This window comes from Sebastes fasciatus, chromosome 13 (assembly GCF_043250625.1).
Source record: "Sebastes fasciatus isolate fSebFas1 chromosome 13, fSebFas1.pri, whole genome shotgun sequence".
NCBI classification, from domain to species: Eukaryota; Metazoa; Chordata; class Actinopteri; order Perciformes; family Sebastidae; genus Sebastes; species Sebastes fasciatus.
The window spans coordinates 24,150,958-24,173,142 of record NC_133807.1 but is presented as its reverse complement, the minus strand read 5'-3'; the positions used below and the strand labels follow the sequence as shown (position 1 = coordinate 24,173,142).

The 22,185-nt window shown below is 40.9% G+C and overlaps 1 protein-coding gene across 8 annotated transcripts in view; it reads left to right on the top strand.

Moving 5' to 3' along the window:
* spop (speckle type BTB/POZ protein) overlaps positions 1-22,185 on the top strand; it is a 210,941-nt gene that overhangs the window by 61,401 nt on the left and 127,355 nt on the right. For 7 of the 8 annotated variants that reach the window (XR_012596733.1, XR_012596734.1, XM_074656322.1 and 4 more), the window contains 3 exons: positions 15,081-15,353; positions 16,787-16,908; positions 21,272-21,423. Coding sequence is in view for 6 of the 8 variants with exons in the window: in XM_074656322.1 (XP_074512423.1) it covers positions 15,276-15,353; positions 16,787-16,908; positions 21,272-21,423 (352 nt within the window). In the remaining 2 variants the exon portion in view is untranslated. Of the gene's footprint in view, positions 1-14,249; positions 14,318-15,080; positions 15,354-16,786; positions 16,909-21,271; positions 21,424-22,185 lie in introns of those variants that run through there. The other variant, XM_074656324.1, reaches the window with a different exon arrangement.

Below are 22,185 nucleotides of genomic sequence, written 5' to 3'. Positions count from 1 at the left end.
AATAATAGTTTTTATGATGTGACATGCTATGGTTGGTTTGTTTAAGTTTGGGCACAATAAGGAAAAAAAGATGGACCATGGTTTGGTTAACTTAATTAAAGGTGCCGTGTGTTGGATCTGGCGGCATCTAACTGTGAGGTTGCAGATTGCAACCAACTGAAAGTTGTGCAAACAAAGTGCCGTCAAAGCCGAAAGTTAAGTTTCGATTTCCGCTCAAGTCCAGGCAGGCTGCATGTTGGATCATGCTACATGCTACTTGCGAAGGAAAAACTTGAATTTGTTCTTTAAATCCTTTAAGTTGTGGAGACCTTGTTTTTCTTCAAGGGTAATGTAGCCTCCATTTTTAAGGTGGTGTACATGTTAAGAGGAATAATAAGGGTCACACATGCACGAATGTAGACACACTTTTACTCAAGTAATATTCTAATAGGTGACTTTAACTTCTACTAAAGTCATTGTCTGGTTAGATATCTGTACTTTTACTCAAGTGTTGCTTTCAGGTACTTCATCCCCCACTGGTCATAATTCCCACGGCGGCTAGAGGGCACCTGAACGTTAACATAATGTTGTCTTGGTGCATTTGCTGAAACACGTGATTCTGTCAATTTTCTTGGGAGGACAGTCTCAACAAAGAATGACCCAGGACCACCGCTGTCGGTGACCCTGTACGGCGGCTCCCTGCTTCAGTGGTTACTGCTGAGTGGTCTCAAATATGAGATAGAGATTAGATGTGACACCTGCTAAGAAGCAGGAATATTGTCCCCTCAGGTGAAGATAGGCAGCCTCTCCCCCTCATGGTGTTAGATCGCCCTTGATCCCCATATTTCAGCATGGTGAGATGGCAGTTTGACAAGTTAAGTGAACAGTTGATCTTAATTGGCTCCTCTTCAGTCTGTGTGTGTGGATCCACTTTGGTTTGAAGTACATTATGCTAATGGAAAGACCAACAGTACACTCTTAGAAATAAGGCTTCCAACAGGGTTCTTCTTGAAAGGCTGATGTTCTACCCAGAACCATTTGCTTCTAAAGAAATTTTTTGATGAAAGTGTTTTTCAAGGGTTCTTTGTAAGACTAAGGGTTCCGTTAAGAACCCTTTTCATCCAAAGAATCATTTCTGGAAGAAAGAGTTCCTCAAGGATTGTTTAAAGCTGTTAAAAGATCATCCCAGCCACATCCCCAAAAATAGTGATTCTGAAACATGATTGTTGTCTTATAGGGACAAGCCAAAGAACCCAATATGGTTCTAGTTAGAACCTTTATTTCTAAGAGCAGGCTCAACAATAAGGATTGCACACTTGCACGTGGCAAGTAAAATTCCACGTCGGGCTAGTAAGTTGATGAGCTGAAGCGCAAGCGAGCATTTCAATTATCCCGGAAACAGGAGTTTAGTTGGGTGGCGATAGAGAGGATGTGGGCAAATTCCAGATTAATTTACTTAAATTAAGATTAAACATGACAATTAATTTTGTCGTTATTTGATAATCGCTAATAAATAAAACAATTTGTATAGAGGCAAGTGTGTTGTCACCACACAATGTATCCTCATACAACGCCTTGTGTGATATCTTACAAAAAGTTATTCCTCATTTTTTGTGAGTTTTTCCATGAATGTCCAGCAGCATGCAGACAGACTTTTCAAAATAAACTTCTATCTTTAAAGGAAACAACTTGGAAAGGTTTAGGCAACAAAACTACTTAGTTAAGTCTAGGAAAACATCGTGGTTTGTGTTAACATAACTTCAAAAGTGCCATAACTTAAGTACGGAAGTTACTACTAACAACAATTGCCATTTTTTTTTTACCTAGTCAAATGACCACGGCAAACCATTCAATGTATGTGCTACTCCTGTTCTATTTCTATAGTAGGGAAACATCTACAGTACTCAACAAAAATACTTTTCATTGATATTCAGTCCATTTTGATGGGGTCTTGAAACAAAATACCAAATCTGGTACACCTTGCTGTCAATCATGCCTTCTTTATTGAGGATACGTCTTTCTCTTTGCTCTTTTCCCCTCCAAAAACAGTGAACTTTAATGGAGATCCACACCAAGTTTGCCCACACTACTCTTCTTTTTGTCTATTTTCTCTCTTGCCCACATGACTCAATCTGTTTAAGATGACATCTCACAAATTCAGTGACTTGTACTGCTGCCGGCACAGTTCGTCATTATAATTGTTGGAAAGTAGGGAGGAGATGGTGAGGAGAAAAAGGGAGTAAAACCTCAGTGTCTGAAACCCCTACCTTATTTACTCATCCACTATTGTCCACATATTAAACACTCAATAGTTTTGAGATTTCAGACACTAATCATGCATCATTATTTTCTGTCACCATTGTCATTTTAGGAGCATCAGTGAACCGTTGAATTCTACATTTCTTGTTCCACCGAGGGATTGTTTTTATGGCTTTATAGTACATAAACAGATAGTCATAGAATTCAGACTCTCAGATGAAATGGCTGAATGCAAGTATGCTACACTTGGTAGCAAATAGGGAGCGATTCTGGACAAAGCACCGTCGTGGAGGGGGAGAGCGTTAAGGGAAGATGAAATTGTCCCTCACTGAAATGCCTTTATATGTATCTGGGGATAGAATGGAAGCAGTTTTACCTAAGGCGACATTCCTGTGCCAAAGCAAGCTCAAACTGTAATTAAAATGGAAACAACATGGGGAAAAGGTTGGTGACCTGAGTCTGACATGGTCTTAACCTTTATATTTGAAATTCTAATCATGTCATGAACATTGAATCAATTTTTGTACAATGCTGTTGTATTTGCTGTTTGAAATGTCATCACAACTACAAGTTCTGATTTCTTAGGAAATCAGAAGAATATCAGGCTGGATTCAGAGTGCATTGTAGTTATTTATGTTTTATTAAGCTCAGCAGCAATAAATATTCATTATAGGACCCATTATTCTACTCTGTAGACAACCTTCTGTGAGTATACATACTATATTTCTGTGTTTGTACATTCTTTGGGATGTAAGAAACAATTCTTACTTGACACTTTTTGCTCAGTATGTCAGAGATAACTGATATCTAATTAAATGTGTTTTATATCGCATACAGTATCGTCATTAATAACCATAGACTGTATATAAAAAGTGAACGTAGTCACCGTGGCGTCACTCATTGGTTTGCAGACTACGGTTTTGAAGCCGTTTTGTTTTTTTGCAACCAGAAGTAACACAAGAAAGTGGAGCTAAGTACAACCGAATGCTTTTGGGCATTTTTAGGTGAAACTGAAAACACACTGTGAAAGGGTTCAAGTTGTAAGACGAAAACACAGACAACTCCCAGACTGGATAACGCCGTGGTAGCGACTTGTCAATCGCAAGGTAGCTACCCCCCAAAGCATCCCCTGCTTTATGGTCTATTTGACTCTAAATGGGACCATAATTTACTAAATGAACATCATGCTGTATTGAAGAAGACTTGAAACTAGAGATTGAGACCATAAACTCATGTTTACAATGTTTACTGAGGTAATAAATCAAGTGAGAAGTAGGCTCATTTTCTCATAGACTTCTATACAATCAAACTTCTTTTAGCAACCAGAGGAGTCGCCCCCTGCTGGCTATTAGAAAGATTGCAAGTTTAAGGCACTTCATCATTGGCTTCACTTTTCAGACCCCGGAGGTTGCCGCCTGTTCATAAGCCACTGTCAGGTTCACTTATTTTCTATTCTTATGGATGAAATATCTTGTTTTGCGTCCCGCTTCGGTGTATAAAAGCTGAAACCTGTTGGCCTATAAAGGCATTGACTGAGTGCACACATGATGTCCAACAACACTCTGTGATAAGAGAAGGATCAGAGGAGATTAGACAAGCGGAGGGGATAAAGATAGAGCTAAAGACAGGCTTTGTTTTTGGCCCCCTTATGAGTCAGGGCTCCTGCTAATTACCAAGCTCTCTGGTCCTTGCTAAATGTGTTTGAAATCCACTGGATGCAGATAATTGAGCTGGAAATGTGTTACATGACAAAGTCACGCTGAAGGACAACCACTAAAAAAGGCCTCCTCTCCCATGTCCCCCCTGTTTTCTCTGTCAGGCACACTTTTGAAATAAAACTCCCCCCGAATCATTCATTCCACAGCGTTGGTCTTTGTTGTTTGCTGAGATTGAAGCTTAGGGGATGTTTGAGCCACCTATTGTGATAAGCTACAGTCAAATCAGAGACGGGCCAACGGTGGATGTGTCAGACAGCCCTGTGTTTTCTTGTTGCCGAAATAATTGCTTTTAGTCTTCAGTTTAGGGAGAGATCCTTCACACATCATCATTGCAAAGGAGAAAAATGTTTTATAGCCACAGGCTGGATGTGTCTGTCCATGCATCTCAAGTTTTATCTCTCAGCTAAGCAGTCGCTTGTACTTGTAGCCTAAATCTCAAATTGATTTCAGCGCTTCATATGAATATTGATTTACTGGCTTGGATACATTGATCCCGGGCAGAGATGGGCCTCCCCTGAGAGTGTTGGAGTAAAGTGAAAACAAGGTGAAGAGAGACTCCTCGTCGTTCTATTTGCATTTTAATTATAAATTGCATCATTGCACTGAGTGCGGTAACAAAACAACTCCCTCTCCCTCCATTCATACCTCCCTTTTGCTCCAGGCTCGTCTCACTTCATGAGAATGAAACTTCATGCGGAGACGCCTCTGCAGGGCTGAAAATAAAAAGGCAGGGTAATAATACGTAAGAGCAGATCCAGAAGTCGTGTGGATGAAGGTGAAAGAAACTCTACCTCAGTGGGTGCATGCAAACGCTGTTGCACATACAGTATATTGTTCTCTAGCAGCTTAGTTCAGACTGAGGGAGGAAGAAATATATTGTCAAAAAAATATATTTATTTTGATGGTTAGACAGACTTTGCTCTGTTTGAGTGGGCGTCTGTGTTGGAAAAGAATACACAGAGTGAGAGCGAGCTGTGGACTTGCTAAAGCCAGTATCATTTTGTCATTTAGAAAGCACTTTTCTGTTGTTATCTTGGCTACATGGAGCCCACTGTGGTTTGATGTCTGCCTCAGAGTATATCATTTATATTTTTTCCAAGTCTCAAATTTTCACAGTGGATTTGTCTCTTTCTGCCGTTTGTGTTTGTGTGTGTGTATCTGCACTTATGTAGAAATGTTGGTATGTTGGAGTCGTGTCTAAGGATAAAAGTGTAGATTGAAAGGCTTTATATGTGATACTTAAATCTCCAGTCTGGATTTTTCACAGGATGGCATTATGTTTCTGTACAAACATGTACACATCCAGCTTTATCTAAGGCTTTTATGTATAAACCACATGCAAAACTGTCAAGTGAGTACAGCAGCTGTGCAGAAAAGTGTGTCTATCAAAAGAGCCCTTTATCTTTCTTCTAGGTTGGTCTTATTGAAGATGTAATATCGGATGTTTCAAGCTGAGTATGCAAAATATTAGGAGAAGGGTATGCAGATAGATTGATTTGCGGTTGAACAGGCTGTTCTCATACACCTTTTGTAGCTATACTTACGAAAAGGAATGCACTGTAATTTGTATACATCCCATGAAGATCATTTATTTACTTAACAGACATTCATTCACAGATTGCTGCTTTGTGGCAAAATATGTAAACTTTACAAAGACTATGTTTTCGAAATTTCGTAAATATGGTTTTAATGTTGTGTTAGAGCTGCTCTGTTGCTTGTCTCTAGATTTAGAATTTTTTGGACTTATATACTCAATAAAGCCTGGACTTGTTAATGTGTTGAAACAGTGCACAATGAACAAACTGCAAGGAATTTCTCAAAAGGTTCCTAGTTCCAGGGAAAGTTCCTGCTGTCGAAAAGGGACTGTACTGAGACATTGAGTCACACAGCAGCTGGTCAGCTCTGCAACAGAGCAAAGCTGCTTCTAGCCACAGTGGGCCATTGATTATATCAAATGATGAATGATGATGTAGTGATGAGAGCTGAGATTGTTCTCTCTCGTGTCAACCTTCAACAATTGCACTGTTCCCTATGTGCCATGTTGTATGCATGTTTGATTAATTATAGTGATCTAATTATTATGATTTAACTGTTTAAATATGATGTTTTTGGCATGACTATACTTGCGTCACTTTAATAGTCAACATGTATTTTGGGAACTGCTGTCAGTCAGTGTACTAAGTACTAAGTACAAACAACACTGTGAAGTGATCTCTTAGAAATGTGGTCCAATAAAACATCAATGCAATGACTGCTTATCTCTAAAGGTGACACCAGAATTCAGTTAATTAATGTTACCAGCCATAGTAGTGATAGGTATACTTAATGCTGTGAAGTGCAGCTAGGATATTAACATTACTTAATTCGGGCTAAGCTATCTCACTCTCTTGATGTGAGACTTCATACGGTCATTTTCGTTATCTTAGCTGCATAAATTAACACTTTTTATATACAGTTTTATATCATCTAAAGTAGGAAATGTGATCAAAACGAGGGACTAAAGCAGTAAGGAATAAGTGTGGCGCCGGCATGGTTGCCTGGTTTTATAGCGATCGTGACTGGGTTTAAGAGAGGTATGCAGAGAAAATGGGGGAGTTTAGGTGATGCTTTCAAAATGGGAGAAATAAAGGAGGCAGAAAGAGGAGATAGAACGAGGAGAACATCAGTGATATGGAGAGGGATGGTGATGTTGTTTCACCGGGGTTTGCGCCACGGTGGGAGGGCCTCTCTCTCTGCCAGCGCCTCTTAATCCATCACACCTCCTGCGGCCCTGGATCCGACACACTCCAGTGTCTCCCCAAACCCGCCGCCGCCGAGTTCGCGCTCAGCCCTGTCATGCATGTGTGCCCACTGTTCCCGGCATTCTCTTATCCCTGTTTTCACCCTCTCTGAGTGAGTGTCAGGGCTATCAGCAGTGCCTCGGGCAAGATGGACAGACACGGCTTTTACAGCGGACATGTTTTCATACATGCTCCACATACAGCCTTGTTCACACATGTGCGTCTTTCACTCACACCTGAGAGGAAATTCCGCCTATTTCGCTCACCAGTCTTATCTGCTGCAGCTTCTTAATGGCAAGAGAACTAGGTTTTTGAGCGCCAAACACTTAATTTCCTGCATTCTGGTGAATTTGTATGCACCAATATCTGCCTTTTGCCCATCAAGTTATGGTACAAAATGTCTTTATTCATGTAAACGCTCTCAGCTTTCCAGTCATAGCCAATTTATGCAATTTCAAGATTGTTCAGGGACCCCAGAATGCAGAAATATTCAAATACACCATTTTTAAATGGGCAAAAATAACTGCATGCAAAGGACTGCATAGTGTTTGCCTAAAGCTGCATGGCAATGACATAAAGTGGGCCTTCCCAACAAGCTCACATGATATAGTTGATACCAATGGATTCCTTACAGGTTTTCTAGCTTCATATGATACCAATACCTTAAGACTGAGCTTGCTACAGCCTCTTAAAGACAGTAATGATTGCCAGTGCTCCTGTGGGGCTGGTCTCAGAGGGATTGATAATTATTTTTTAGGGGTGCTAAGATGAAATTTAGGTGTGCTTGAGCACCTCTAAAAAGAGTCTAAAATTGCCACCGCATTAGTGTCAGAGACACCATGGAGCTACTTTCCTCTCTCATGTCTGCTGCCAAAACCCCTGAATCTCTCATAACGGAGAGTTGGAATCACTTCCGTCATATGATCCCTGTGTGTGTGCTTATTTGACAGGAAGCTCGCCTCCAGCCAGCTGTGTATGATTTTTAGAAATGAGAGTCAGCTACTTCACTTGATCAATCTTGCTGATCCCCCGGATGCGTCTGCACATGCTCGCTGTAAGCTTCCTTCGGAGCTCCCGTCCACTTTTAATGCTATCTGACCTGATAATGAACAGGCTTCATTAACCCTCTGTCAGATTTCTCACCAGAGCTGGAGCAAAGAGGGAAGTGATGGCGGGGGGGTTGTTAAAAAAAGCTCCTAGCTGTGGAATAGTGAGTTAGCATTTGGGTGTTTGATTCACGTTCAGAAATGCGTCACACATTCGCTCAAAGCTGCAACATTCTGTCACTTAGCCTGAGCTATTTGGCACGTTTTCAGTCTTTGTAGTCTTTCCCTCTAAACTCTGCAGCCCGTCTCTGTACCTCACTGTTTCACTCGCTGCCTATTGTCCCACAAGGTGACCCTCTAAACACTCCAAGATCCCTGCTGTGCTCCCCTTTCCTTTTCTGCAGCAGCCAAATCACACAGCTCCACCCCCTGTCCACCTGGTGGTGGTGTCTCTGCACCGTGCCACCCGTTTTCTTCTCCTCGCAGCAGGAAGCGGGTCCCTGGGGGAGAGGCTAGTGGGAAGTTCTCTGTATTTGATGTTTCCCTTTCATTTTGCAAGTTAAAGGGAATTTAGATGGAGGCACGTTGTTTGTGAGCGTGTTTAGAAGTGCTTGTGTGCTGGCATGAAGAGTGTAGTGTGTGTTCCTGTTGTTTCTTTTTCATAATAGATTTATTTTCTCTTTTTGAGAGTCTCAACAATAGCTGTAATGAATTCCAGAAGGCTTTCCATTTTTCAATTCTGTCACTCTTCACCTCCTATTTCACAGCAGGCCTGATCGCCTGAAGTCCTGGCCATATGGCCATACTGAAGGGAACTGAACTATTTCATTCAAATCCATTGATAAAACTGCATATAAAGGGCTTATTATCATCATTACCAGCAGCCAGTGGTGGAAGGTAACTAAGTACATTTACTCAAGCACCGTATTTAAATACAATCTTGAAGTATTTCCATTTTCTGCTACTTTATACTTCTACTCCACTACATTTGTATCTGATAACTTTGTAGATTCAGATTAAAGAGGACCTATTATGCTTTTGGGCTTTTCCCCTTTCCTTTAGTGTGTTATTTAGTTTTTTTGTGCATGTAAAAGGTCTGTAAAGTTACAAAGCTCAAAGTCCACGCCAAAGGGAGTTACGCCCAGCCACAGAAACACTGCTCCTTAACTGCCTGAAATGCCTTGCTTGAAGTCCTGCCTTTTCTTCCGTAACATGGTGATGTCACCATGTAATACATTTGCATAATACCTGCATAGGGGCTAGTTTGGCACACCCTCAAACAAAGCTACAGTAGTTGGAGTGGAGCTGGAGCGGAGTCCGAAGAGTGGTTCGGTTGACCAATCACAACAGAGTGGGCCAGCTGACCAATCAGAGCAGACTGGGCTTTTTGTGAGGGGGGGAGGGCAGGAGCTCAAACAGAGCGTTTCAGATAGAGGTTAAAAAGAGGTGCTGCATCACAGCCGGTATGAGAAAAATGAAGAGTTTTTTGAACAATAAAGAATGTAAACATGTTCTAGTAGAAATCCAAAATACAAGTATGCACCTGAAATGAGCATAACAGGTCCTCTTGAAAAATGCAAGATACAATCAACAATTAAATGATGATGTATAATTATAGGTTAAGATAAAACTAAATGGATCCCCGGGGGGAAATTCACAGGCTACCCAGCAGATGGAATATACAAAGTAGTTAAAATTAGCTCCACCTTTACCAGCTGCAACATTTCTAAAATGGGCCATTCTGCATAGTGAGTACTTTTACTTTTGGTTCTGTAAGTATATTTTGATGGCAACACTTTTGTACTTTTACTTAAGTACAAATTTTAATGCAGTAATGTATTTCTACACTGTGGTGTTGCTACTTTCACCTAAGTTTCTGAAGATCTGAGTAGTTCTTCCACCACTGCCAGCAGCTATAGTGTGTCTGTATCTTAACAGTGAAAAGGTACTGTAAAGTTATCTCATGTGCCTTTTGAATTCATATATGTATAAACAAAATCCAGTTTAATAGAACATTTCAGGGCAAAACAGCGCCTGCATTTGCATAGAAGGGAGGACTCTTTACAGTGACTTTATATTTGTTGAAACAAATTATTCTCTCAGTTTTATGCCCAAGTAATAAAGAATTGTCCTCCTTATTCATTATATTATTTATATTATGGAAGAAGTTGCTGTCAAACTTGTTCAATAGCATGAAACATTCAGACTATAAAGCAAGGAATCTCTGTTTGTCTGTCCCTCTGTGTGTTATCTGCATATCTCAAGAACGGCTCATCCGATCGACTTCACAATTGGCGAGTGTATTGCTCAGGACCCAAGGGAGTGCAGTGTCGAATGTGGTGCAATTTGGCCATATGGTGGTGCTATAACAATGAACTTTGGTCTGTAACTTTTGGACCGTAACTGTCAGAAACAAAAAAATGTTTCCCTGGATTCTGTGGGTCCAGACGAATCTATTTATACAAGCCACGCCCATTTGCTTCCAGATTTTCCACCATTTCGAATTTTGTCCAAATCTGATTTTTTGCTAATATGTCCAACAAATTTTGAGCAATCATCATCAACTTTGGTACAGAACATCTCTGGACCAAGCTGGAAAAAGTTAGTGTTTTGGATTTTTGATGTTCCATACAGTTTTTCTATAGCTGGCCCTCAAAGTTAGCTCAAATGCTGTGGCTTAGGCAGGTCTTATATTACCAAAAATGTCATATCTCCTTAACTTTTTGTGCTATTGCAACCACATTTGGTGGACATGTGTATATATACTGTCTGAGTGACCATGACAAATTTGGTGCCATTTGGCAAATAGGTGGTGGTGTAGCAGCATCATCTAAATGTATCTTACTTAGTTATTATTCCTTTAGGCACTAGTGCTAGAAATAGTACTTTTTATTTTATACACTTGTATTTTATACACTTGAACGTGTTGTAATTTTGAGCAATCTCTGGCACAAGAATTTCCTTCGGGATTAATAAAGTTCAATCTTATCTTATCTTAAAGGAAGAATCTTTGTCTGTTTGTCTATGTATGTATGACTGCTCATCGCATATCTCGAGAACTGTTCATCCATTCAACTTCACACTTAGTGAGTACAAGCAGCCATACTAAGGTTCTTGACAATACTGCAAGCAGAACGTCCGTGGGCCAAGCAATCGGCCTATTACAGACAGGCACTGGAAAAGTGTCAATAAATAAAGAAATAAAAAATATACAGAAAAAATAGAGAAATTTACATGCAAAAAACAAATAGATATATATTTTATAAAATGCTAAAATGTTTCTTTTATATGTTGTTATTCGAGAATTTATGACTTGAGATAAAACAAATAATTTCAAATAAATACTTAAAATAACACCTGCTAAATATCAAATGCTAAACGTCAGCATGTTAATCATCTAATAGTTAGAAGGTTGCCTCGAAGCCATATCTGGGTCTGTCCGCAGTGGGCTGGTTGTTGCCGGAGGCCCCGCTGGAGTCTGAGCTGAAGGAGTTTCTGGTGAACCTGAATGATTTCGTCTGATTTTGCACGGAATCCGACCCGGTGGCACCTATATAGAAATAGCCAATCTTCTCGCTGATGGTCTGGTTTATTTATATAGGTCATATAGAGGCATCGGTATTAAATTGAGACTGTTTCATAACTAGTTAAAAGTTCCTCATAGTAACTTTAAATCTAAGTATTAAGATGAGTGCTGGTATTTTCTTTTTGTAAAAGGGAAGTACCAAAGATAGAATTAATATGGCAGGTCGACAGCTGAACGTATTAAAAATAAACCAGTTAAATATGCATTGTGTTCACAGACAGACTTGCAGGTTTGGTTTGGCTGTTGCAGACGACGTGTGCATCAACAGCTATTCAGATTGTCATGAGCACAGATGGAAAAACAAATGAACAGAAATGTGTTCTGGAGTGTAAATATGCATTGTAAGCTGTTCACATTATCAGATTTGCAGATGGAGGTAACATATGCGCAGAAAATATATGCTATCACTATGTAAAATTTACAGATGGAGTTAATATCACAGCACAAGCTTTTTTACACACCATGAGCTGAGCATCATGTGTTGACTCAGGGTGTAACATGAGCTTGTGATGTGGTTACTGTATGTAGCGTGGCTGGTCAGTATCTGGGCAGCTGGCGGCCTCCAGTTCTGATTGAGGAGGCAGATGCGGCATCACCTCGCTTAGCTCTTGTTTATACAGAGGAAGTTGAATCTATCTGTCTGTTGGTTTGTCAGACTCTCCTCCCTGGCGTGTTGAGGTGTGTGACAGAGAGATGGAGAGAGATGGAGGCTGGACTGGCAGAGGGAGAGCAGACTGTCTCCCTGTAATGAATATAAATGGGCTCCAGGTCTCACTCTCCTCATCTGGCTCCCCTCTCTGAAAACAGGCATGGGACGAGGATGTGGGATTCAGGCGGCCCCATACTCCTTCTCCCTCTCTCTCATACTTACTCACACACTTGCTGCATTGTACATACAGAACACACAAACACTCACAATCTTACAAATTAGTTTCTTTCTTCATTTTTTTGGTGCCATCTCTGTGGGCTTTCAAAGTCCCAGTTCAGCCAAAAACAGCTGGTAGTGAGACTCTCGGCTCTATGAAGCTTCATCATGTTGTCAAAGTAACTGTTTTTTAAATCCAGTGTTTTATATATTTTTTTAAGAATGATAATTAGTTACCATAAAAATGACAGGAGAATGCTTTTCAGCAATTAATGAGTTTTGGCTGGTGTGATAAAGTGACAAAATGTTTTGATACTTTAAGATACGCATGCATCATATTAGTGCTGCAAGGATTAGTCGATTAACTAATCAGTCACCAGAAAATTAATCTGCAACAATTTAAATCACTTATCAAGCAAAAATTATAATATTTTTAAATCAGTAAGAAGCTGAATAATCGTCAGATGATAGTTGATGGGTTCCGAGATTGCATTTCGGCCAATGCGTTCCACCTCTTTTGCTCTCCAGACGGACTGTTTAAGTGCATTCAACCAAAGCCTGCTTGAATGTGATTGGTCAGTGCTAATCGGACTACAAACGGAAACAAGAACGCTTCCGATACCAAAATCTCATCCTGTTGCCTACGGATTCTACATCTGTTCATAGAGATTAACTATAGTGCTATAGTGTCAATACAATAACAACCGTCAGAAATTGTAGCGTTGAACCCCAGCAAGAACTTGACATTATAGACTTCACTGTGTCGTATTCACTGCAGCGCCTTTGTATGCATGCATGCAGTATGATAAACTGTCTGTATTTTTTAGTTTGCTGTATTTCCCAGAGAAGAGATTAAGACGTGTACTGTGCAGAATCTGAACTAGTTTGCTCTCTTTCTGCATCGCTCTCTCTAAGCATTCTCATTTCCTCTTTTTTATCCAACTTCCTCGCTGATGGAGCCAAAGTAGCAGCAACAAACACTTCTTTATCTGAAGCACAGCACCTCCATTACTGCCTCACTTTGTCTTTTAATTGCCTTTGGGGGGAAACGCAGTCTTTGTAAATCTCTGCCTTCCATACACTGTAATGTGACAATATTTATTTTCTCTATGCTGTGTGCATTATCACCTATTAGTCATTCTTCCCATTCACGCTGTCATCATCTGATCCCCATGACAAATGAACTGTCTGAGGACATTTCTTCTGAGGGAGTCCTGTGATTAGCACACATCTCCATCTCTCGGAGTTGTTATTGCTGCTCTCCTCCTGTCTCCCTGCTCTTGATGTTTGTCATGAAAAGAATGAAAAAATAAAAAAAAATCATCCTTAGCTTTATTCTGGTTAAGTGTCATCTGGGTCTATTTAGAAAGCTGTGAGGCTGTTAGCGGTGCTGCCAGTGTTGTCATGTTTTCTTAAATTGATTCCCTGTGATTACTTGGCATTCATGTTGCTCTTTAAGGGACAGGATACAAGAAAAGCACTCGGTAAATTGTGTTTCAGATAGGCTGTGAAACAAAGCGCAAATGATGACACACACACACACACACGGAAACACACGTGCGAAAATCTGCGTATACGTCCTCACTCACTCATATAAGACTATAATTAATTGCCAGGAAGTCTCAGGTAATTTAAATTGCAAATCAGTGCAGCCTTGTTCTCCCAACTTTTGTGATTAATATTTTATTGTTTTACTGAGCGAAAATGCCACCAGTGTTTTTCATCAGATACAAATAGCACAAAAGAAGAAAAAGGGGGCGCTGGATTGAGGAAGATCAGATACAGGGGTTATCTCTAAACATTAATTAAGTCGCGTCTGGGTCTGGAGCTGTTGAGGTCGCCTCTCCTGTCTACAATCCTCTCGCAACGACAGAGGTCTGTCTCACTTTTCACCCATTCTCTCATTTCTCGCTCTGCCTCTCTGCGCTCTCAGTTTCTGCCAAGTTTTCTCAGGTCCTGAACTTCTCTTTCAATCAGCCACTAATTAAGCAGTGGAGTGGAAGGGTTTCTTTGGCAGGAGATCGGGGGGGGGAAGTGTAGGTTGAGTGAGAAAAGCCAGATCCTGAGACCTTGTGTCGACTTAGGTATGAAATATGCGGGGAAGAACTTGAGAGGAGCAGAGCATGAAACCAGCGGAAATGAGAGATTTAGGCAGCAGAGAAATGCAGCTTTGAAACCAAACTGTCCTTTTTTTCTTCTTTTTTCAACAACTTTTTCAATCCCTTGAGACTGCTAGTGTAGGAAAGGACCTAAAATTAGACAAAAATAATGAGGAAGTTTCCCTTTGCCAATTGTAATGTGGCAATTTCAGTGTAAATCTCATTCGCAGCATTTCAGAATGAAACAAATCCTGGATGCAGGTTGTTATAAAAAAAAAACTTTGACCTTTCTTAGCCAGCGTTGGCTTATGAAAGTACTGTATGACCTTGTGGGTGTGTTTGTGTGAGTACAGACTGGCAGCTTGAGATGAAAGTCTTGCACTTCACTTGGAGCCACGGCGGACGGGTGCAGCCTGGCTGGAATCAGATGGCTGGCACGGCGCTCTGCTCCTCTCAAAGCAAAACAAAGACGAAACCACGCACAGATAAAGGAAGGCTTCCCCCAGTGAAGCAGAGCTTGCGCCGCTGCTGTGCTTTGAATGTTGAAGCCTCCTTTAAACCAAATGAATTCAGACCCCCTTATGTCCTGCTTACTTGGAAATATCGCTCAATTAGACTAACCATTCAATTAGGAATTGTTTTGACATGCTCATGCACACTAGCACTCACACAAGGTCACAGCTTTTCATAGTAATGTGAGTCACTAGTTTAAAGTTATTTTAATGACTGTGTTTTTGTGTCCCTACAGAGCGCCCGGAGCTATTTTGGAGTCTGGATGTCCCGTTGTTCTGGATTCAGCTCTCCGTACGGCAGGTGTTGTTTAAGAGGCGGCCAGCTTGACTGATTATTGGCCCTTCCCTTCCCTGAGCACCCCGTAGCACCTCACCCCACAGCTGGCTGGTGCTCCGGCCCCATTCAGGTCATCTCCGCATCAAGGCTGGAAATGTCCAGAGCCCCAAGCCCCCCTCCCCTGGCTGAAATGTCCAACGGTTCCGTGGTGGAGAGCTGGTGTTATACTCAGGTGAGGAGGGAATGTGTGGGAGCACATGTTTTCCTCAGCATGAGAAAGGAGCCAGAGGTGTTGACTCGACAGACTCGCACAAATTTGACTTGAGAAAATCAAAAAAGACTTGCAACTCGACTTGGACTTTAACACCAAGGACTTGTGACTTCACTTGTGACTTGAGCCTTTTGACTTGAAAGTACTTGATACCTAAAGTATGTTATTTAAAAAGTGTGTGCACGAACGTGATCAACTGCCCGATACAGGAGGTTGCTTCAACAGCGTCGGAGATGTTGAGTTTATTTATTTTTTGAGAGATCCTTTATTGATTTATTTCCTCCTGGGGAAAATACTGAAAAACTGAATTTCTATCTTTTGTTGTTAATTGCTGAATCCCTGAGAAGTAGTGTTTTTTTGGTTGAACTCAGGACTCTTTATTTGGCGAATATTATTATAACTTGAATTTGATTATCTTATTCTTAACCCCCCAGATCCACTTTGTTTGAACCAAACTAACAGTATCCAGTCAAGTTGCAGGAGAAAACCATGAAGAACTAATGTTACGTTGCTGAGCGCCAGTTGGTGCCAGTTACTCTGTTGTTAAAATTACATTAAATGTGGTGAAGAATGCATTCTGACTTGTTTAGGACATGAAACTCAAAGTTTAGGACTTGGGACTTACTTGTGACTTGCAAAACAATGACTTAGTCCCACCTCTGAAAGGAGCACACTGATGCATAGAGAGCATAACTCACATTGATTGTCATTGTGTTCTGTGAAGAACTTCTCCATTGTGTTAAAATGAGATAACTGTGAGTGAGTTACAGATTTTTTTAGTAAAAATGAAGCGTTTTGTTGCCCACTTTTGCTCTGTGGACGTGGGTGATATATCTGAAAGTAGGCCTATCTATCAAAACAGAAGAAGTTCACTTTAAATATACAGTACGTCAGTAATCTGTAAAACTTTATATTTTATGTGGATAGTCAATGAGCAGTTGAATGTAATAAATCACGTCTGGATTTTTCCAGTAACTGTGTTTTCCTCGATATTACAAACCTAATTTGTTTTCCACAAAAATTGGTGTCATTTCAAGCTTTGTTTAAAGGTCACCTATACTGTGAAATCGTGCTTGTTTCAGTCATTGCAGTACAGGCTTTGCTAGTTCAGACATCACTTTCCTGTTAAGAGCCAAGGCACATAAAGTATGTCATTGATGATGTCTGTTTTTTCATCTCCTCTTGCAAAATTGTTTTGTTCTGTTCTGTTGCCGCTTTTACAATGTCCTTTCTTCTTTCCCTCCGTTTGTTGTCAGTGTTTATTAAGATGAAAGGCAGTTTTGATGTGCGGTTTTGAAGTCCAGGATGACCAAACACCACTTACCCATATAGAATAGATAAATATATAAATAAAGAGATCTGATTTCAGCTCTCCCTGTGTCTTTTCTGCACAGATCAAAGTGGTGAAGTTCTCCTACATGTGGACCATCAACAACTTCAGCTTCTGTCGCGAGGACATAGGAGAAGTCATCAAAAGCTCCACTTTCTCCTCCGGCGCCAACGACAAACTCAAATGGTTAGTGAAGGCTGGTCGTTGTAGCTGTCAGATATTGATAGTGCTCAAAGAGAGTTGTTGGACAATATTTTCTCCAACAACTCTCACAAGCATTATCCACTTTTTGCATCTTTGAGAGGTACAACATTGTTTTCAAGAGTTTGATGCATCCAGTCGCCTGCTTCAGTGGAATCTAGTGTGCCTTCATCTAGTCTGTATTACCGCTGATGTTTACTCACACAGGTGTTTGGAATAATGATTTTTGTAGCACCCTTTCATGCTTGAATTAAGTCTGGCTGCATCTTCACTTTCTCACATTGTTATAGGCTCAGAGTGAAAGATAAAATCCTAATCAATGCCAGTGTTGTAATTAGACGGCCTTTTAATGCATATTAGTGCTTGTGAGCGTGCCCCACTGGCTAGCTCACGGTCGGCACTCTGCACTGCTCTCATACGGCACTTACAGCTGATAAGTTGTCACGGAAGCGTTGGACCCACCCTCCGGTTCCCCCTCAGGTAAACGCTGTTAGCTCTATCAACAATGTTGCCGTTGTTTGCACTGTTAGTGCTGTAAGCACCGTTAACACCGTTAGCTGTAAGCCACCGGCTCATCCGTCGCCATGTCGAGAGCCGAGTGGAGGCAATAGATATCCTCTGAATTTTTAATTCATCACCTTTAATGCTGAATTCACACCAGGCAGCAGCACAGCACGGCTTGATGAAATAACTACATTTTCCTGCGGCTGGGAGGTTTGTTCATGTGTTCAGGCGGGAAGAAATTCTTTTAACATAGGTCAACATGTCACAGGAGTCACGGGATCTGTTTGCTGATAGGCTGCGGGTACTCTCTGGCCGCACTAAAAGTTAAACTTTTCCCAACTTTTAGTTGCAGCTTTTCATAGACATTGCACAGCAGCTCGCCGCAGGCTGCACTTCGCCACTTCTCTGGTGTAAATTTGGTGTAAGAATTCAAAATTATGGAAGAAATTGCTGACGTCACGCCCTCTGTAGAAGAGGGAGAGTCAGAACATTTTGGGGATGCTACTCATCTTGAGCAGAGGCCACAGAGGTAGTTAAAAGATCTGCAGTGGCAAGGCGGTATGGGGTTAGTTCCCTTTTTTTTTTTAAAGAGCGTACATGAAAGCCTGTTCCAAATATCGAGGTGTCACACTGCTAAACCTCCCAGGAAAGTTTGTTCTAGTGCACTGGAAAGAAGGCTTTGGTCAGCTGTTAAACATAGTAGGAGCAATACGATTTCAGTGTAGACTGGTTCGCTCTGGAAGGAGTTGGTGGGTAGAACATGCTGGGGAGATTACTTATCCCACCTGGTCTGAGAAAGCTCTAGGATCTCCCTGGATGAGCTGGATGATGTGGCTGGGGCGAAGAACTTCTGGACTACCTTTCTTAGCCTGATCCCACTGAGACTTATGGCCCTATCTTACAGCAGGCGCAAAGCGGCGTGCAGCGCAGTGCAACTTTCATTGCTAGTTTCAGATCGACACAGTTGTCATTTTCACGCCCACGTTGTGTAAGTAGCAAATGTTCTTGTCTTGTTAGTCATAAAATGAGGTGTGGTCAGGCACATTGCTATCTTAAGGCAGCAGAAAGCGATTGCGCCATCGACCAACAAAAACCTCTTCTAAAGTCTGGGACACTATTTTTCTTCTACACCTGTTCTTTAAAGGGAATGGGAGATGACACTGATTGAACACACCTTTGATTAAGAGACTAAATACAACCCCTTTGTCCCTTGCACCTTATTTCGTGCCTAGATTATGCACCGTTTAACTAGCAAAAGTGGAGTCGGACATGCCCTAAATGCATTTGTGCCATGCACTATAGACCATGCGCTATAGATCGTTTAAATAGGGCCCTTACACTTCAATAGACTGATTGAGATGATGGCTGGAGTCATGTGAACTTCTGCATATGACAACAATCTCAGCTACCCTGTTTTTATTAGGTATACAGTAGGCTAGAGATACAGATACAAGATACACTTGCAAGACTTTGATATTGAATAGTGAAATAAAATGACACTGTTTCATGTTCACAGAAGAGCTTCCAGGGAGCAGGAAAACACATTCTGTATCTAACACAAAAACATGGCCATTTCGAGGGGGCTGAAACCTGAAAGTACTGATTGTAGCCTCGGGTAAAATAGCACACAACAGTGTGTCTGGGACTGGTAAGTTACCTGCTTAAATTAGAAACAAATGGAGATGTGCAATTTCAGAGAAAACCCAGGCTTTTTCTTCAACTACCACATCAACCTAAGTTGTTTTTGGCCATTAGGCCATTATTCCACTTCCTCCTGTAAGTGCCCAACCAAGACTATTTACCTGCTTTTCATCTTATCTGAGTGAACAATTGTGACTTCTTTTCCAGCCCTCTGCATCATACCTCACTGTCAGAAGCATTAATGCTTTTTTCTCCGATGCTCTCATAGATGCTTGTTAGAGAAATGAGATCCAGAGTGCACTGCAGGTCAGCCCCACACCTTTAGGCATTACCGCAAGAGAGCAAAAATTGTAACCATAACAATAATGAAAAGACTTATAATGATGAAATCAAGAACTTGCCAAGAATGTAGGACAGACATTCTGCAGTATATTGCCAGTGCAAAAAATCTCAGTCACTGCCATTTATCTTTTATCTTCCAATAGTATTTTGATAGTATTAGAGTTATAGCAATTGACTACTAAATGAATCTTACATTACAAAATATATGTATAGATTTTTCTCGTCCGTGTTGATTCTAGAGAGCTCCAGCACATAAATATTGTTTCTGTGTTGTGAAATGCCTCCAAATGATTTAGCAGAATCCCAGCATCCAGATGTTTCACATGTCAAGTAGTAGTTCACATGGCCATGGTAGTGTGTTTCATGTTACTGTTCTAACAGCGTGTGCAACAAACAGTCCATATGTTACAGATGCATTGGGATTCTTTTGTGAAACTTCTCTATGTAATCATAAGAAGACTGTGACTCACCCGTAGCATCAATGCACTGAACACATCAAATCTTTTGAACACCCTGGGTTAAATATATTGTTCTGACGTATTTCTGTTTTGAAAGAATGTGGATCTACAGTAGATTTATAAAAGTCTCCTTCCATTCAGTTCAGAATTTTTACCTAGAAAGCTGCAGTCAGAAGAAAAGGGGAGTCAAGTAATCAATGTTACAGTTTCAGCTACGATACCATATTGATACTTATACAGTACAACAGTATGATATTGATACAGCACCAGTATTGAGGTGGAGGTGTTTCCTTCCTTTCCTGTGAAACGTTATGCTTTTGGCAGCGGAGCCTTTTTGCTAGTTTATTGCTGTTTGGCATTAAAATATTGGCATACATGTTTATGTTGCTGTGTTAGTGTTAAAAAGGCTCAGACTCCACCGTGTCTCATCTCAGTATTAAACCTGAAAGTGAAACTGAAAGCCTTTCATTATGTAGTAAATAGAGTATGGCTTTGATTCCAGATTTGTAAAAAAAAAAAAAAAAAAAGGCTATTATTAGAGTTGTATTTTCCACTTCACTTAAACAGATATAATGATTATCCTACATGGTTTCATGCTATAAACAGTAGTGTGTCTTGCAGAATCAATACCATCAAACCATCACTTTGGCACAAGTGAAGGGTTGTGGATGAAATCAATAGATCTGACTGTGAAGACAAGGATGAAGCATTTGCAACAGTCTTTACAGAATAAGTCTGAAATACATTTAAATAGCGAGAGTGCCATTAATGATAGAATAATGTTATTATTGCATACAAACATTAAAGGAACAGTGTGTAGGATTTAGGGGAATCTATTAGCAGAAATGGAATATATATATTCATAACTATGTTTTCATAAATATATAATCAACTGCAACTAAGAATTGTTGTGTTTTCATTAGCTTAGAATGAACCCTTCATATCTACATAGGGAGCGGGTCCTCTTCACGGAGTCTGCCATGTTTCTCTGCCATGTTTCTACAGTAACCCAGAGAGGACAAACACTGACTCTAGAGAGAGCCTTTCACGTTTTTATATTACCTGAAGGCCACTGTAGTTCTCCGACACGCTTGTGTAACTGCGGTAACGTGAGCTACAGAGTGCAAAGCCATGGTACTGCTAGCCGCCGTCTGACTTCCGTTGCTCCTAAAGTTGTGAACGGCGTTACCACGGTTTTGCACTCGGCGGCTCACGTTACCTGCAGTCTTGGAAAGGGAGGAGTGAGCGGAGGGGTACTTAGTTGGTTGCAATCTGCAACCACTCTGCCGCCAAATCCTACACACTGTACCTTTAAGAAAAATGCTTCCAGGAATGGAAGCATCACTTTACCTTTTTGGCTTTATCTTTCTGATCAGTATGTTTCTTTGTTTTCCTACCTCCAGGTGTTTGCGTGTGAACCCTAAAGGTCTGGATGAGGAGAGTAAAGACTATCTGTCACTTTACCTGCTCTTAGTCAGCTGCCCAAAGAGTGAGGTGCGGGCCAAGTTTAAGTTTTCTATCCTCAATACCAAGGGAGAAGAGACCAAAGCCATGGGTAAGTGTGACCAAAAACCTCATTTTCATTTTCCTTAACTGTCTCCCACTTCTATACTTTTTCCAAACTTGTTATTGGAAATAAGTTGATGTTAATAACTGAAAAATTATTCCGGCCCAACCTGCATAGAAGTCTATATTCAGCAGAAAACTGAGGATATCTTAAAGTTTGAGAGGTTGAAATTAAAAACTCCTGTCACACCTGTGTCTTCGGGGTTCTGAAATTTGTAAATGCAGGAGGTGGGGAGTGTGTCTAATACTCCAAGTGTGTCTAATAATGTGAGGTATTGATAGCCATATGGGTTTGTGTAATCACTGCCAGTTGGTTTCATTTCTAGTAAATATATAATTCAAAGTAGCGTGGGGCAATTTTGATTTTAATTAAAAAAGACCCAACCTTTTTGGAAGTCTTCGTCCGCCTCTCTCCCCGTTGATGAATTGGAAATGAATGTGCCTCCAATTCCTGCTTTTTTTTAATTAGGTTATGTTATGGGGAGGAAAAGCAAACTTGTGTGGAATTGAATTAGTGAGGGCCAGATGTGTCCGCTTCCTGGTTATCAGGCTTTTCTGGCTGCCTCCCTCTCTCCCAGTGCCCTGCAGCATACTGTACAGGAAGCGTGGAGGAAGGAAGATGGGGCGGGTGGGAGGTAGGGAGAGGAGAGGAGAGGAGAGGTGGGAGGCGGAAGTGTGTTTAAATCGTAGGCGTATGCAGTGAAACTGTGTACAACCCCCTGCGGTGCAGGTTGTGTAGAAAGGGAAATCA